We start from the raw sequence: 16132 nt of genomic DNA, 5'->3' as shown, positions 1-16132 counted from the left end.
GCCCACTCCAGCCCGGCGCCTCTCACCGTGGGCAACTCCAGAGTGGAAGTACGTCCAGCCCCTCTCAAGGACAGCTTTTACAGCTTTTCCTGTTACATAAATATACCGTTTGAAAACTCGGGTTCACTGAGGCCATTCTTGTCTAATTTTGTTGCTTGTTCCTGAGGAAATATTTAAGAGAACAAATACTTTTTCACAGCACTAGACAGTCGTGGCTAATTATGAAGTAGAAGCAAAAAATAATACATGCTTTTGAACATTTTGTAATGACCATTTGCATTTGGTCATCTGAAAAAGCCAAAGGGGAACAAACCAACATTTGCGTTGTAGCAGCTTACTTAGATTTTATGAGAGAACCAGATTTGTTTAAAATACAGTTAAATTGTGTTGGAGTAATTGTCACAACATAGTTTAGTATTTTATCTTGGCAATTTATTCATTCAAATGTGTTCATTTTAAGCCAGATTACATCAGTTAATGCATTATTTCTGCTTTCATCATAAATGATAAAGGAACTGCGATAACAGTTTTATCGACATGAAAAAAAGGCAATACTTTGTCCCAAGCTGAGGTATTCCAATGGGGTGTTTTCTGATAAGACGACGACCAGGACAATCTGTCGCCTCTTATATCTGCTTATCACAAACATATCATTATCACTTCGCCATTAGGCTAATATGGACTGATAGGAGTATGGAAACCTACATTTTAATCAGCAAAAATGCTGTGAATCATAGAGACGTGCGTGGAGTGAGTTTTCTGTCTGTAAGCAGGGTTAATGGTTGAGTTTTGATTATTTTTAGTTGTAGAGTACTACAGTGTAAAAATACACTGTGCCTGTGATAAAGCCATGTATCAATTCAGATCGGTTTATTCATATAGCACCATTGGCACTTCTGTTCATTACAGAGAAAGAAAACGGTATACAAAAAGACATCATTTTCACATTAACAAACATATGTTCATCATTCACTCATAAAAATAATTAACTTATGTAAAAAAACAAACAAAAAAAAAAGCTATAGAAACAATTAGCTTTGGTCAAAAACAGAAAATCCAAAGCAAAGTCAGTGTCAACATCCATTTAGCAAACAAAAGTGCATCAAAATGCACCACTGAAAAGTTAGGAAAACATAAATTAAGCAACAATGACAAAAAAAAAGCATCAAAAGGTACATTTATATTCATTTAAACATTGTGTATTTTAAAAATGAGTTTAAATTGTATTCGGTCACATTTGATGGAGTTCAGTAACGCATTTTATTTTATAAAAACTCTGGAAAGAATATCTCAAGTCTTCTCTATGATACTGGTAGTTTAATGGAGTGTTCACATGGTCAAACAACCTTTCATTTGGTATTTGGATTCAAGTTTTTATTTACAGCATATTGGGACTCCCCTGTGTATGAGCTCCACGTTTTAAATTTATAAAACCTCATTTCATTGGGAGCACATCATTATTTAGCTCTTCATATTTATTACAACATGTGCGTCATGGCTATGCTTATTTTTTTCCCTGCAATCTGTAGAATCCTCCTATAAATAAGGGAGGTTTCTGTACCTCCATCATCAGTTTCAGTGTTGTACTGGATAAAAAACTTATCTGTATTTTTATCAGATTGCATAATGTTGCATGTGAGGGAGGTTTCAATAGAGCGAGCAGCTCAGTTTGCACAGTGACATTACTTTACAGTGTTCTGTGTGCATGTCTCTGCATGTGCAATCAGAGGTTCTGATGCACTCAAGATCCAAAATACCGTTTCAGTCATAGGACAAGATATGCAGAGGATCCAGAGTGCCCAAAGGACTGCAGTAAAGGATGTAAAGAGCTAAACTAACTCAGGGACAAAACTTTCTGGGGATGCTTTAAGTTGACATTTAGACAACTTTGAGGAAATATTCAAACATTAATTTGGATTTTTTATTTTTTTTTATCTAAAGGCTTTACGATGTTTCCAGGGAAACGATGAGCCATTAGGAAAGGCTGGTTTAATAAAATTAAAACTATTAAAAGCTAATCTCGTCCTCGTAAAGTGACAGCAGCAGCAGGATAATCCAGCCGATTAGAATACCGGCGTTCTGCAGCAGAAACTTCTGCCACGGCCTCTTGCTGCCGACATGGACCAGCGTAGGGAGCTGCAAGTAACACAAAGGAAAGACGGTTTTTAATGCGTTTCTGCAGGATTTTAGTTTTTATTCAAAGGTAATCGAGTAGAAGCACTCACCATGTCAGCCAGGCCAACATAGAGAAAGAGCCCTGCAGCTACTGCACCTATCCACTGCTGGGTTGCAAGGTCAGTGGCTACAGACAGAGAGATATACAGGCCTATAAAAGAGGTCACGGCGCTGCCCATGTTTAAAAGCAGCGCCTTTTGGACAGACAAGCCGCTGTGGAGCAGGATGGCAAAATCCCCTGCAGAAATGACAGCAAAACAGTGAGGTTAAGTCTAAAAAACCCAAATAGGATCAACTCAAATGTTCAGAGTGACGTAGCTCACCGAGTTCATGAGGGAGTTCGTGGCAGAGCACCGCCACTGATGTGGCCAGACCGGACCTCCATGACATGGAGAAAGCCGCGCCTATTGCCAATCCGTCTGCGAAGTTGTGTATCCCGTCACCGATGGTTATCATGTAAGGCAGCAGGTGCTTTTCTGTAATACAAAAGATTATAGTTTGTGCAATAAACATGGTGATTATCCCGACTTCATGAACTCACTTTTCTTTGTTGGGGGATGTTTTACTCACCTTTTCTCTGCTTTTTCTGCTCTGAATCATACTTTTCTTCATCATCAACCTGAAATGTTTGCATTACCTTTAATGTTAATTCAAACAATTCAAGCAGGTTGTCTTAAAAGTAAAACTACAGGATGGTGAATTCATTTCTACATACTTTGTCCAGGAAAGAAGCCTTTTACTACAAGACAAGTATGTGGTGTATTCGTTTTCTTTTTTTGTGAAGGTAAATTCGACTTCTATATCCCTTTTCAATCAGGCAATAGTCTTAAAATGTTTAAATGTCATTAATTTGAGTCGTTTACTCACCAGATCTGCCTTGGATGCAGACTGAGACTTATCTTTTTGTTTCTTTTCCTGTTGGTACATCTCTAAAACCCCAATATGATCGCAGTGGTGAGGGTTTGATTCGTCCTACAAGAGGGGCAAAACATTTTAGAAATTTAGGATAGAAATAAAAATTGATCCGATGGCAATCTATAGAAAGGCTAAACGGAAAGTAAATTGTTCCAATTATTTCTTATTAGATGCTTCGTAATACTTCTGACAAGTGAGACAAGATGTTCAAAATGACTAAGAAAAAGACACAAATGTGTTTTTTTTCCACTTTCGGCATTAAAATCATGCTAAAGTTTTTCTGTTTTAGATCAGTTAGGATTATTCCTATCTGCTAATTGATAGAAAAAAGTGACACAAATTTAAATTCAAATATATTTTCTTTTAATTTTAGGAGTTTACACTCTACGGTCTGACTGGTCGTAAAAATTGACGACCAGTCAACTTTTAATTAAACAAAAACATTTTGTTCATGAGAAAGGTAAAAACAACAAAAGTTAACATGGCTCCTTTCTATGTACAAAAAAAAAAATTACACATTATAAAAAAAGAATAATTGGCTATTTACAAAATCTGTTGTCCTTTAAATTGTGTGACTGAAATGTTTCTGCCATCGTTCAACAAGCTTCTTCTAATAGTTTTCTGAAATTCTGGCTCATTTTGTTCAGTTTGTATGCTGCCTCACATAAACAACTTTTCAGTGTTGCACGTAAATTTTCTATAGGATTAAAATCAGGGCTTTATTATTGTGTCTCCAAAATATTAACCGTCTTACTAAAGTCATTTTGTATTTAAATCACATGATTGGAGGAATTGTCCATTTAGAAAACCCATTTCTGCTCCAACCTGTTGGAGACACTTCCTCCATTTTTTAACCATAATGTTCCTTATGCATGATGCCATCTATTTTGTGAAGTGCACCAGTTCCTCTTTCTGAAAAATGATGCTGCCACTCCTGTCCCTCAGTTTGGTTGGTGTTTTCAGGCTTAAAATCTCCCCTGTTTTTCTCCAGATCCCTCCAAAGCCAATCAGAAGTTTACAGCCTTAAAAGCTAAATGGTCTCAGTGTATGTACACTTTTGAATTTCTAAAAATATATCCCATTATTCAGGCTTTTAATGCATAGAAATAATGTTGAAACCTACAAAATGTTTAGTCGGATTTAATGTCAATTAGTGATTTAAACCTACTTTCATCTCTGAAGCAGATCTGAAGACACAAAAATAGCTTTTTAATAATAATAATATAAAAGTTATATCTTCAGGTTGAGTGTCTCCACTTACCCCCTCATGATGGTGTTCATTTTTATTGGTGACCATTGAGAAGATGGTTTCCATCAGGTAAAATACGTAGACCCCTCCAATCACCACCAGCATTTTGAAAATGTAGTCTGGCGTTTCTACGTGTTCGTCGCTTGAATGCTGATGAGCGTCACTGCCGTCCTCTGTGTGAACGTGTATACCAAGAATCTGGAAGCATACGAGAGGAAGGTCAAATTTAGACGTGTCAATGCTTTACTTTTAATTGATGATGGAGAAGGAATAATTTATCCAACACGATCAACAATTACAGGACAAATGTGCTTTGAATAATTAGTTTTTTCTTCACCCACCATTGGTATGAGGTGCAGCAGGGCGTCTCCAGTCAGAGAACCGACAGCCATGCTGATGCAGAACTGGACGCTCATCTGGAAAACGTTGGTGCATGACGTACACAGCAGCACCACGATGCCAAGCATGGCAGTGAGGGTTATGAGTAGATTGGCAATGGTTGCATAAAGGTATTCTGCAGGGAGAAGAGCAGGAGATGGAAGAGGTCAGGTTTGCGAATCAGTTAAAATAACATATCCAAGTTTCATAAAGTGCAACCCAATAAAAGCAGCAGTCATTGCGTCACGCTCACTGTCAGTGGTGGAGAGGCCCTCGGGGGTCACTGGTTCTGGCACGGTGGTGCACGTTCCACTCAGGATCTGCTGGACCAGAGCAGGACTGAGCTTTGCAATGCCAGATTGACCCATGCCAGAACTTTCCCCAGTAAGTTTATAGATCTTGATCAGTTCGTCAGCTGTAAAACAGTGCTGAAAAAAAACAAAAGAAAATAATTAAAATGACATATTTTTAAACATTATTTGTAATACAGTGCTGTTTTTCTTTCCCAAACACAAAAACTTATGCAGTGTGTGCTTAAAAATGAGAAAAGTGGATGATTTGAATTTATCAGCATGAACAAAAATAACATTCTTCTGAAAACAATTTTTTGGCACTAGACTAATTAGTGGGAAAAGTGTTTGTCCCCTTTCAAATTTCTTGTTTCTTTGGAATTTAGTCTGAAATATTCCAAGTTATCAACAAAGTTTTTTTAGTTTCCAAGTCAAAATGTAAGTGATTTTGAACATTTATTTGTGAAAAAACCCCAAAAGATATCGTTAAGGGGATATACTTTTTTACAACAGTTTATGTTGGAACAACTTACGGCTGGACAATATGGCTGAAAAACATGATATAAGCATATTAGTCAATATCAATAATTACTGGTTAGTTATTTTTGTTTAAATATCTGAAATACTGCCAATCTGGTGGCGAGACCTTTCCTGTTTTATCCAGTTTTCACTCCACACAGTTTTTTATTTTTAAGCAAAACGAGGCAAAGAGCTAAACTGCTGCTGCGCCAGTTACTCAACAAGTTGTTGCTAGGTAACTACAAGTTACTTAGCAGGCTGTTGCTAGGTAACCAAAGAGTCGGCTAGTAAATTCCACCCAACCTTACTTCTGGCTGTGAGAGGCTGAGCAACTAAAGCCTTTCCTCTAAATCCCCCAGAATACCGTGTGGTTCTAGATGGCAGTTCAGGGAAATTATTGAATATTCCATCAGATGATCATCTATTGATATTGATCACATGTTTATATCAATATATATAGCTCTGGAAAAAAAATAAGAGGCCACTTGAAATGATCAGTTTCTCTGATTTTACTTTTTATAGGTATATGTTTGAGTAAAGTGAACATTGTTCTTTTATTCTATGAACTACTGACAACATGTCTCTGAAATTTCAAGCAAATATTTAGCATTTGCAGAAGAAGAGAAATTGTCAAAATAATGAAAAGGATGCAGAGACTTCAGACCTCAAATAATGCAGAGAAAAGAAGTTGATCTTCATTTAGAAACAACAATACTGATGTTTTAACCCGGGAAGAGTTCAGAGATCAATATTTGGTAGAATGAGCAGGAGGTTTTCAATGGGGTTCAGGTGCAGTGGACTCTTAATTTTTTCCAAAAATGTATGTTGTTATTGATTTAGACTTTCATCATGCAGGTCGTACAGGTACTTACATGCTGCCAGCTGTTACTTTTAGGCCCACTCTGCTTCCTTCGATGATTATCGGTGTCTTCGTTATGATCGTGATCATGGTCGCCCTCTGAACCAATATTCAGGTTCGTCATGAGAACCTCCAAATCTGCAGGACACAAAGCACAACTGAGCACAAATATCTAGACGTGGACCATTTCTCCTTAGCTTCAGTATGGACTGGACTGTCTGGGAGTATTTACCATGAACAGTGAAATTTTCTGAACCAAGTTGAGTCATGATGTAATCCAGGAAAAAGCTCTCTTCCGGCAGGGACTCATCACTGAAGCAGTAACCAAGCAGGGCATAGTAGAGGACACGCCCCAGCACTGCGCCCACTTCCTGTTTCTGGTCTGGAAACAACGGGTCCACCTCCACCATGATGCTGCTGGCCGCTACACAGCTCTGAGGACAGAGAGGTAAGCATCCGCAATAAATAAAAGGTTTGTCTCCAGGCTGCCTGTAAGTTCAGTTTAAACCCCCACGCCAAAAAAAACACGACTCACTGAAGGTTTAGACATATCCTTATTTCAAATTTGAAGTTATTTAACAAGTAGGATACAAAAACAGCAGCTTCAGGAGGGAGAATGTTACTTAGTTCACTTTAATTAATGTTACTTCTTGGAAATGTGATCTGCTGGCTTTTGCTTCATATTAAAGCAACTTCTGGATTAATACACAAAAGAATTTTATACATCATTTCTGGCTTGAAAAAAATGCATACAAATTTACCAACTGGAGACGTTACTCAAGTAAGAGTAGCACTACTTCAACATATTTTAACTCAAGTGAAGGTCCAAGAAATTACTCAAGTAAAAAAGTATTTCATAAAAAGTTACTCGAATACTGAGTAACTGATCAAATGAATCGTTTAATATTTAAAAATTACATAATCAGATGAACCAAAACAAAGTTAAGTGGAAATTTTAGTTTTTTAAAGGACTAAAATGACAATAATTCACATAAGTAACAAAAAATGTCCAAATCAGTTTCTTCCAATAATAAAAAAAACAAACTTATTAAACTTTAACAAAAACTGCAAGTGTGTGTCTGTCTTTTGAGTTTTTGGTTAAAACATGAGAATACAGAAATTTTACTCAAATAAGAGTAGAAATACTTCATAATAAAATTACTCAAGTAAAAGTACAGCATAGTAAAAATTGTTTTTTTTCATTGTCAAAAAAGTTACTCAAGTAAATGTAATTGAGTAAATGTAACTAGTTACTACCCAACTCTGGATGTGGGTGGCTTGAACAGCGCTAACAGCTTAGCATTCTGCAGAAAAAACAAGCTGAAAATATTTTTTTAAATAAAAAGATATTCACTATCCAAGATGAGAAACAAAAACATTAAACTTCCTCATGATACTCTAAGACATATAATGAAACTGGCATTGTTGCATTTTGTATGACTGAAGCTGGAATGTGGTCGTTTTTTCCAGATCTTAGCTGGATCTGACCTATGTCCGGGGAGGTGCACGGTTTCAGGAGACGCAGGACATGCAGTGTGAAACTTTGACTTGTCAGCTGGTGCTATTAACTAATAAAATATTTCTTAAATTACTTATTGACACCTTCAACGTACAATAAAAGCTGAAAAATGTTACCTAAAGAGTGATAAAGACTGTTATGCAAGCTTATTAAATTGCTTGTGGATTTATATTATTGTTTATTCAGGGCAGTGGCTTCCGAACTTATAATAGTTAAACTTGAAATAAGAGTTTTGCAACCATCTTCTCTTCAAGCTCATTAAACCTTAAGCAAAAATATGCAACAAGCCAAATTGACTAATTTAAAGACTAATTTTGAATATAAACTTTTGGTATTTTAGCATCGTAACTTAATGATTTTCTTGTATTTTTATGCACCAAAAGACGAGTGTCTAAGGGTTTTACCTTATTTGACGGCTCATAGTGGTTTTGCAGGTCCTGAATCACGCCCCCAAGTCCAACAATGCCAATGTGAGGGTGTGAGCGGTGGTCAGAGTGTGTGTGTTTGTGCAGGAAGCGGTCCGTCTCCTCTGCCCACTTCCCCTGACCCACGGCCGTACAGACCGAGTCCGGCGAGGAGAGGTACAGGACGCTGCCGGCAGCGAGAACTGGGAACTGAGACACGCTGACGGTTACGTTGTCCTCAACTTTTCCGTCTTCTTCCCTCCCGTGGACAGAGTGATTCCCGATGAGTTGATGAACTGACCCGGCCAGGTCACACTGAGCATTCGCACAATGAGAGAGACAAAGAAAAAACACACAAGATCAGATTAAACAACCACCTGTGGAGCCTTGCATTCATTTACAGTAAATGTTTTAAGGTTTTCTCACCCTCTAGCCGAAAGCATTAATGTGATATCTATTAATATTGCGATTTATACGACATAACTGCATTACTGTTAATTCTCGCAATTCTTTTAAAAAAAAAATCTCCAAGGTGTGGTTTCAAAATTCAGTTCATCCCGACATCATATTCTACTAGACATCTTTTTGCATAACATTTCCTATATTTCTAAGATCACTATTAACGTCTGGATCTATTCTGAGTAGAAATGAGCGAAGTTCAAGCATCAGATTTCACTCAGCTCTGTTGAGATGTGAGAAGCAGTAAACGACGAGACGAGTAACATTCATGACAGGCAACAATTTAGGCGATAATGGTGAAATATTTCATGCTGCGAGTTAGACTTGCATTTTGAGTCATTAATCCACTACGAATTGTTCACTGCAACTAAAAGACATCAGGAAGGAGAGTGGAGGATCTGAACAGAAACTTTCAACAAATACAGAAAAATGTTACTTAAATTTTTTGTTGTTATTAAAGCCATAAATACAAAGTTATATTTTGCATAAATAATTATTCCTTTCTGTCCCATCGCAGTCACACAAGAGATATTTCACAGTTTCATGCTGCGCATTGATGCATTTTACAGCTGTCATCGAAGAAGTTCAAGGACTCTGTTCCTGCTGATAAAGTATTTTATCTCAATCAGATATTATAGCAGTTTATCAAATTAAACAGGGGGAATAGTCTAATATGAAGAAAGGAAAGCAATTCAGCCTCAATAAGGAAACAAAAGGGTTGATTATTCTTCTGATAACTTGATAAGGCCCTATGAAATGTTAGATTAAGAACTCTTTATAAGCATAGACATTTTTTCTTTTTTTTACATTTTGTGTTAAAGCTATGATAATATTAGCCAGTAGGCTTTAAATGAACACAGATGTAAAACAATTAAGTTTCATTCTTTAGTCTCAAAAACATCCAGATACAAGGGTTAAAAAAATACTGTGTGGCTTTATATGTTTATATTAAATTTCTGCAGCCAATTTGGAAGTAATTCAATATAGATTCAACACTTGAACAGATTAATGAAAAGTATAAACAATATTTAACTTTCAGGGTAAAAGCCAGGCATTAGCAGTAATAACAGGAATGCTTTTCTGGGTGCAAATATTAGATTTCAGACCTAAGCCATGTTGTTACACTTTGTAATTATCCATGTCAAACAAAGCTAAAGCAAACATGTGAAACCAGGATGTAAAACTTTAGCAGCAGTAGCTTTTTGTCTGAGTTTATCAGCACCTCGGATCTTTGCGGAGGGATTCTGACCTACAACGTTACTTAAGTTTATTGAGGCCGCCAGGAACCCGCTTTTCAGTTTGAGGTCTGGACTTTGACTGGAATATTACAACACCTCAATTATTTCCTTTTTTTTGAGTTGCTCTTCAAATATTTGCGAGGAGGCCGAGGTCATTTGGGTCCTGAGGTAATAAAACAAGCCCAAGTCATGACCCCTCCACTGCCGTGCTTGACAGTTAACGTACAGTGTCATTTTGGTTTTGAGAAATAAGCGCACTTAAAATGTTTGTTCTGACAAAAGATACAGTCACTGTGATTAAGAGAGACACATCTGAATAGAGTTTAGTTTCCTTTAAAATAGTTTAAGTAAAAGAATAGCATAGTTTTTAAAGTGACGCTGAATTAGTGCTGTAGCTTAACTAGTTTCTGGTAAGTTATGATTTTTATGAGAGATTAAATGCATTTTCTGGATATTTCTTATTCAGATCCAACTCTGCTAACCTGAGCCTTGCTGCCGCTTCTTTTGCTTTTTTATAGAGAAAAGGTTTGGTTCTGCTAATAAAAACCGATGCATGCTCAGTCTTTTTCTGACATGAACTTTAACAAATTTTAAAAACAAATGTAACAATTGATTTTACAAATGTAATTATTTTTGATAAAAAACAACAAAACAATTCAGGACTTTGTGTCTTTTCTCCAAAAGCTGAGAAATATTACACATTAGTTTGCGTGCAAGATTTATGGATATTACTACATTTATTGGAAAATGCTGTTCCATGCTTACAGCATTCCCTTTTTTAATGTTACTTTTTTGTTACAATTTTACTTACACAATGAATTCCCCTGTTTACAGACAAAAGATGATCAATTTTTACTTTTTGTAAAAACAACTTTCTCTAATCAATGCATTTATTTATAACTGTGGTTCCCAAAGATGGGGTCGGGGCCCCACTGGTGGTCACAAATCAATAATTTTAGGGTCATGCAACGCTCTTCAAAAAATCAAACTAAATAAAAATATCATTGTAAAGCATATTTACGAGCCAAATAAATACATTTTCTGTAAATTGTATTTTTAATGTCGTTATCGCTCCTGCTAATCAAAATTTATCTAGACCCGTGAAATCAACATAAGAAAAAACTTGAACATACCTGCTTTAAAATGTGATCATTTTCTGGTTATATTCAAGAATGTTTTAAAGAATTTTTAATATTTTTATTTTTTTTGAAACAAGAAAGTTTTTGCATTTTAACTGATGTGAACAAAGGTGGATACTTTTCACTTTAATTAGTTAATTTAATGAAAAATTCCACATCTTTTAATCCTTTCAAATAAAATGAAATTAAAGGAGAACACATAATTAGTAATTTAGTGATGAAACGAAAAAACATTTTGTTGCAGCTTTTATTCAAATATTGTATGCAAACAGAGAGAAATTACTAAAACAAGCTTTTTTATTATTATTATACAATATTTAAAAAATGCTGCAAAGTTTAATTTTTTTTTCTATAATAACTAAAGGAACCTGTGAAGGAAATGGAGCCACACCCGACAGCAGAGCTGCAGGTTAGACTCTCGACTTAATAATAAACCAGCAGTCAGGGCGTCTGAAGCTTAAACGTTTAAAATCACCGTTTATTCTCTTAATCAACATTAACCAGTAAAATTACATTTTCTTTGTTATTTTCTTTCATGCACATAAGCTCTGGTTTGAGTAAAATAGATAAAAATGTGTTTTTGTTTAAAAAAAATTGTCAGGATAATCTGGAATTATTTAAAAATCAAAGATGTAATTATTCAAACATACTTTTCTTATTTTTTATAATAATATAATAAAAAAGTACAAATTTAATGATACCGATGTTTAAAAAAAAAAAATAAATTTATATATATATATATTAATATTCAACATCAGCATCATTAAATTTTTACTTTTTCTTTTCATTTCCCCACTGTTGGACACCTAATTTCTCTACCGTGTTACAATAATCCTATTCTATATTTTAAATTGGTTTAAAATGTTCATATATATTCCATCTTTGTAAAAGTTGTATGTTCATAAATGTACTTTTTTAAATGTTAGATTACAGAATAAGGTCGATATATAATCTGTATACATTTAAATATGTACTTTTTTATTACAACCTCTTGACTCAGAAGTTTAAATTTGTTTTAGTTTTAAGTCTGTACAATTGTCAAAAAAAAGAAATAAGAAAAAAAGAAGAATGATAGATTAGGTGCTACTGCCTCTTTTTCCGAAACAGCTTCAACTTTCCGAGGCAGGTAAGAATTTGTTTTTCATTTTACGGCATTTTGTTTTTTAATAAACAAACAAAAAGAGCAAACGAAAAAACAAAAAACATGTCAGTTTTAAGTTCTACTTTGAATTTAATCAACTTCACTTCGCTTTAAATTATTTTTTACTTATTAAGATACACTTTGTTTTTAACTAAATCAACATATTACGACCAATATCTGTGCATCTAATTACAAAATCCTATTTATTTCCGCGGTAATGAGCGGGTAACTAGTATCTCTTGGATCTGCAGCAGTTGGGCTCCCGGTTCCGTCGACCCTAACCTGGTAGCCAGGTTCGGCCCAATAAAACTCACCTTTCCACACGGCACCTCACCGCACTGCACACGATTCTGCAGGGTATTAAAGAGGGAGCGAAGGGACTCCCCGGTCAGAAAGCTCTGGCCCGGAGACACGACGCTGACGACGGCGCTGTACGCGTCCTCCACAGCGGAAGAGGAACCAACCGAACCCGGACAGCAGGAGAGGGACAGAAGCAGCAGGACGAAGGACTTCATCTTAAAACTTACTTCAGCCTGGAATATAAGTTCAAAGCTGCTGCAGTGGTGGCACATTGAGCCGTGCGGAGCCTCTGCTCGCAGATATACTCCTGAAAAGCGGCCATGCTCTCACCGGATCTGGACTCTGGATTGTGATTGGCTGAGACGTGGCTCGGAGTTTAGCGCACCTGTTGCCTACACCTGCAAACTAGAGAGGGTCTCTAGTCTGCAGAGACCATCTGAGGTCTCTTTTGGTGACCTCAAGACCTTTCTGGAATAAAAATATTAAATTTCATTTTAGTATTTTAATGGAACAAATGGAGTGATAATGATCTGAAGCATGACCTCTTGAAAAATGTTGCATAACTTTAGTGGATACAAAGGGCAACTTATAAATGGTGACTGGAAATTGGTAACTTATACATACGCGAAAAAGTACATTTGCTACCAAAACTTTAAAAATGGTAGTATCACCTTTGGAAGAAGTAATTATCGTCTAAACTTTTGTAATATACGAGTAGTTTTGTCAGTTTTTGATTTAGGCGACATTACCCAGGGCGGGGCTGCATGGTGCTGCAGTTAGGCCTGAAAGTGTCCCGCATGCGCAGTAGAGGGCGCAATAACGTCACCGTGCTCAGCGTTCTCAGTGTTCTACCAACCGCCATAAAAAAAAAAAGTAGTGCTCAGTGTTTGCGGAAGTAAACATGGAGGCTAACGGTGGAGCATAGCTTACACATTTGAAGTTGTTGTCTGACCGGAGCCAGCACTTTAACAACTTAATCCTCATATAGTCCATCTTAGTTGTTTTTTTTATTTCCGCTTGCCCGTATCAGGACGCAGAATAGAGAGACTTGTTGAGTATCAGTGACGTTCAGTTCGGATGAATGCAGCCTGGACGTTAGGTCGCATTTGAATGCGATACATATCAGATATGCTAATATATTAAAAAAGAATCTGACCTGTGCTGTTCAGACTCATGAAAAAAAAAAATCAGAATTGGGTCACTTCAGGTTGCAGTGTGAACACACTCCAAGTGACCTGGGTCGCATTTTGAAAAAAATATCCGACCTGTACTGTTCAGAATGTCTTAAAAAGATCAGATACAGGAATTGGGTCACTTAATTTATTTCTGTTTTTATTTTAATTATGTAAAGCACTTTGAAATGCCTTGCTGCTGAAATTTGCTATACAAATAAAATTTGATTGATTGACTTGATTCTGCAGTGTGAACGCAGCATTAGTAGCTCTGTTGCCTTCCTGCAAGAAAAACCAGACCTGGATGGAGTTTACAGGTTCTTTCTGGGTGACTGTCCAAAAACATGACTGCTAGGTATCTTTAAATTGTCTTTAGTTGTGTGTGTGTGGGTAGTCTTGTTTTTGATACAGTGTAAGGAACACTGTATCCAAACAAATACTGCACTGTGAGAAATGTTTTTGGATTAGGGGTTAGCTTTAGGAGGACTAAAGTGTGAATTGAGTTTAGGGCCGTTTTATGGTTTGGTATCTTCTGGTAATGGTTAGATTTAGGGTCAGGCTGTAGAAATGTATAAAAAAATGAATGAAAAGTCAATGCAAAGTCACTGCCAGTCTGTCCAAAGTGTGAACACAATGACAGTATAGATGATAGATGGAGGCACCAGCACAAGATGGGGAAAAATAGTTTATCTTTGTTTGGCCCCAAAAGAGTTTTGCTTTAGTTATTTAAAGGTGAAGTCGGTAGGATTTTGGTTGAGTTACACCTGTTTTGCTGCCAACATAAAAGGATGTTACCTGGTTTGGACTGAATAACAACACCAGGAAGACTTTCTGAATGTGAGTAAGTAGGGTGAGGTTAACCTGTGACATTTTTCTGTTATTTGTAACTTGCAGTCTGGCTTCATGCAGAACTTCCTCTGGTTGTTGTGGATGTACTTTAGCCCACTTTTTCATAATTTTTAATTTTTAAAAATGGTTCTGGAGTTGCACTGCTGCATTCTCAGTCAGATTAAAGTCCAGCTTCTGTCTAGGCCAGCTAAGGTATTATTTTTGAGACGTTGGCTCATTGTCATGCTCCATAAAATTGGATATTTTCCTTCAGGATGGTGGAGAGCATGATTTATGGTTCTGTCATGTAGCAAATTGTTTAGATCTTGATCATCAAAGCAGGCCCAGATCATTACACTACCACCACCATGTTTTGCCATGGTGGTGGTAAAACACCACCATGGCGTGATGGTAAAACCATGGCGTGATGGTAAAACCATGGCGTGATGGTAAAACCATGGCGTATCGTTTAAAAAAATGCGTTAATTTAGAATGGATGTAATGAGATGCATCCCTTTGGAAATGTTTTACTTTTGTCCAGTCGATCTACAGAGTATTTTCTTCATCAAGATGTTTTTGCCCTTTTGAACTCGCCCATTGATGCACGTGTTGGCCAGTCTAATCTTATTGCTGCATCATCAACTCTTTTGTGACCTCCTGGATGAGTAGTCGATTTGCTCTTGGAGTAATTTCGGATGACTGGCCACTCCTGAAACTGTCCTCATCTTCATTTATGGATATTGTCTCTCACTGCGATTCTGCTCCTGGAGTCCCAAATCATTTGGAAAAAGACTTTTAACTGGTTCTCCACTGCAGGAACCTCCTTCAGGAACTAAAATGTCGCATTGTGGAATCTGCTTTTACGTTGGGTGGAGATCTGTGTCTCCGGATCGCTGAAGGAGGATTTGCTACAGTGGATGTAATCTACATAAACAGTCATATTTGACAGGGATTCAAAAAGCAGCGCAGAACATAAGGAGGTTCTGGGAACAGATTCATCTGTTGCAATCCTTACTAGATATGTTATTCACTTTTCTTATCTATTCTTAAGATTGAGGTAAGGTATGTAGCCTTTTCAGGTCTTTTAGCTTATGTCATGTTCTCAGATAAGATTTTCATTTAAAACTAGTGAAAACACAACATTTAAGATAAAAATATTACATCAGACCAAATAAATAAAATGTTTTAATACAGAATTGTGGGAAAAATATATGTATCTTTCTTTTAAAAACATACTTTTTAATCTGACAAACAAGCCTCATCGGATTGTGTATTTAAATTTATTGACTGTAACTGACTGAATTAATGACTTGCTTTGTTAAAAAAAATAACTCGCAGCTTTGTTTCTGTGTAACTTGTTTTCTATTTTATATTAGATTAGAAGACACTGTTTTATCAGAAGCTTGACAATCCGTCCAGGGCTGATAAATGTCACAAAACACTGACTCACAACCTCTAAGTAAAAGTTGTTCTAAATAAATAACGTACATCGGGTACATTTACACCAGCGTATGATGAATACAGTTATCCTGAGATCTGAAATAGGA

At 36.4% G+C, this 16132-nt stretch overlaps 1 protein-coding gene across 1 annotated transcript; it reads right to left on the bottom strand.

Annotated features, from left to right (window-relative positions):
- Window positions 1-1504: 1504 nt before the first annotated feature.
- On the bottom strand, window positions 1505-13422 carry slc39a4 (solute carrier family 39 member 4). Its single transcript, XM_008422153.2, has 12 exons — window positions 12600-13422; window positions 8309-8623; window positions 6618-6819; window positions 6399-6523; window positions 4971-5145; window positions 4681-4853; window positions 4352-4537; window positions 3043-3147; window positions 2746-2794; window positions 2499-2651; window positions 2226-2413; window positions 1505-2136 (listed from the first exon to the last, which is right to left on the bottom strand). The coding sequence occupies exons 1-12, from the start codon at window positions 12855-12857 to the stop codon at window positions 2008-2010; spliced, it is 2058 nt and encodes a 685-aa protein (XP_008420375.1). The 5' UTR covers window positions 12858-13422; the 3' UTR covers window positions 1505-2007.
- Between the last annotated feature and the right edge of the window lie 2710 nt (window positions 13423-16132).

This window comes from Poecilia reticulata, linkage group LG11, assembly GCF_000633615.1.
Source record: "Poecilia reticulata strain Guanapo linkage group LG11, Guppy_female_1.0+MT, whole genome shotgun sequence".
NCBI classification, from domain to species: domain Eukaryota; kingdom Metazoa; phylum Chordata; class Actinopteri; order Cyprinodontiformes; family Poeciliidae; genus Poecilia; species Poecilia reticulata.
The sequence above is the reverse complement of the archived record's forward strand: the minus strand, read 5'-3'. Positions and strand labels throughout refer to the sequence as shown.

Bases quoted from the DNA above. Each gene is read 5' to 3' on its own strand.
- slc39a4 (XM_008422153.2), bottom strand. From the start codon at position 12,857: ATGTGCCACCACTGCAGCAGCTTTGAACTTATATTCCAGGCTGAAGTA. The intron at 4,538-4,680 runs GTGGGTGAAGAA...GTATGCTTCCAG, and splicing joins TGCTGCACCTCATACCAATG to ATTCTTGGTATACACGTTCA. The intron at 3,148-4,351 runs GTAAGTGGAGAC...CCCCTCTTGTAG, and splicing joins ATGAACACCATCATGAGGGG to GACGAATCAAACCCTCACCA.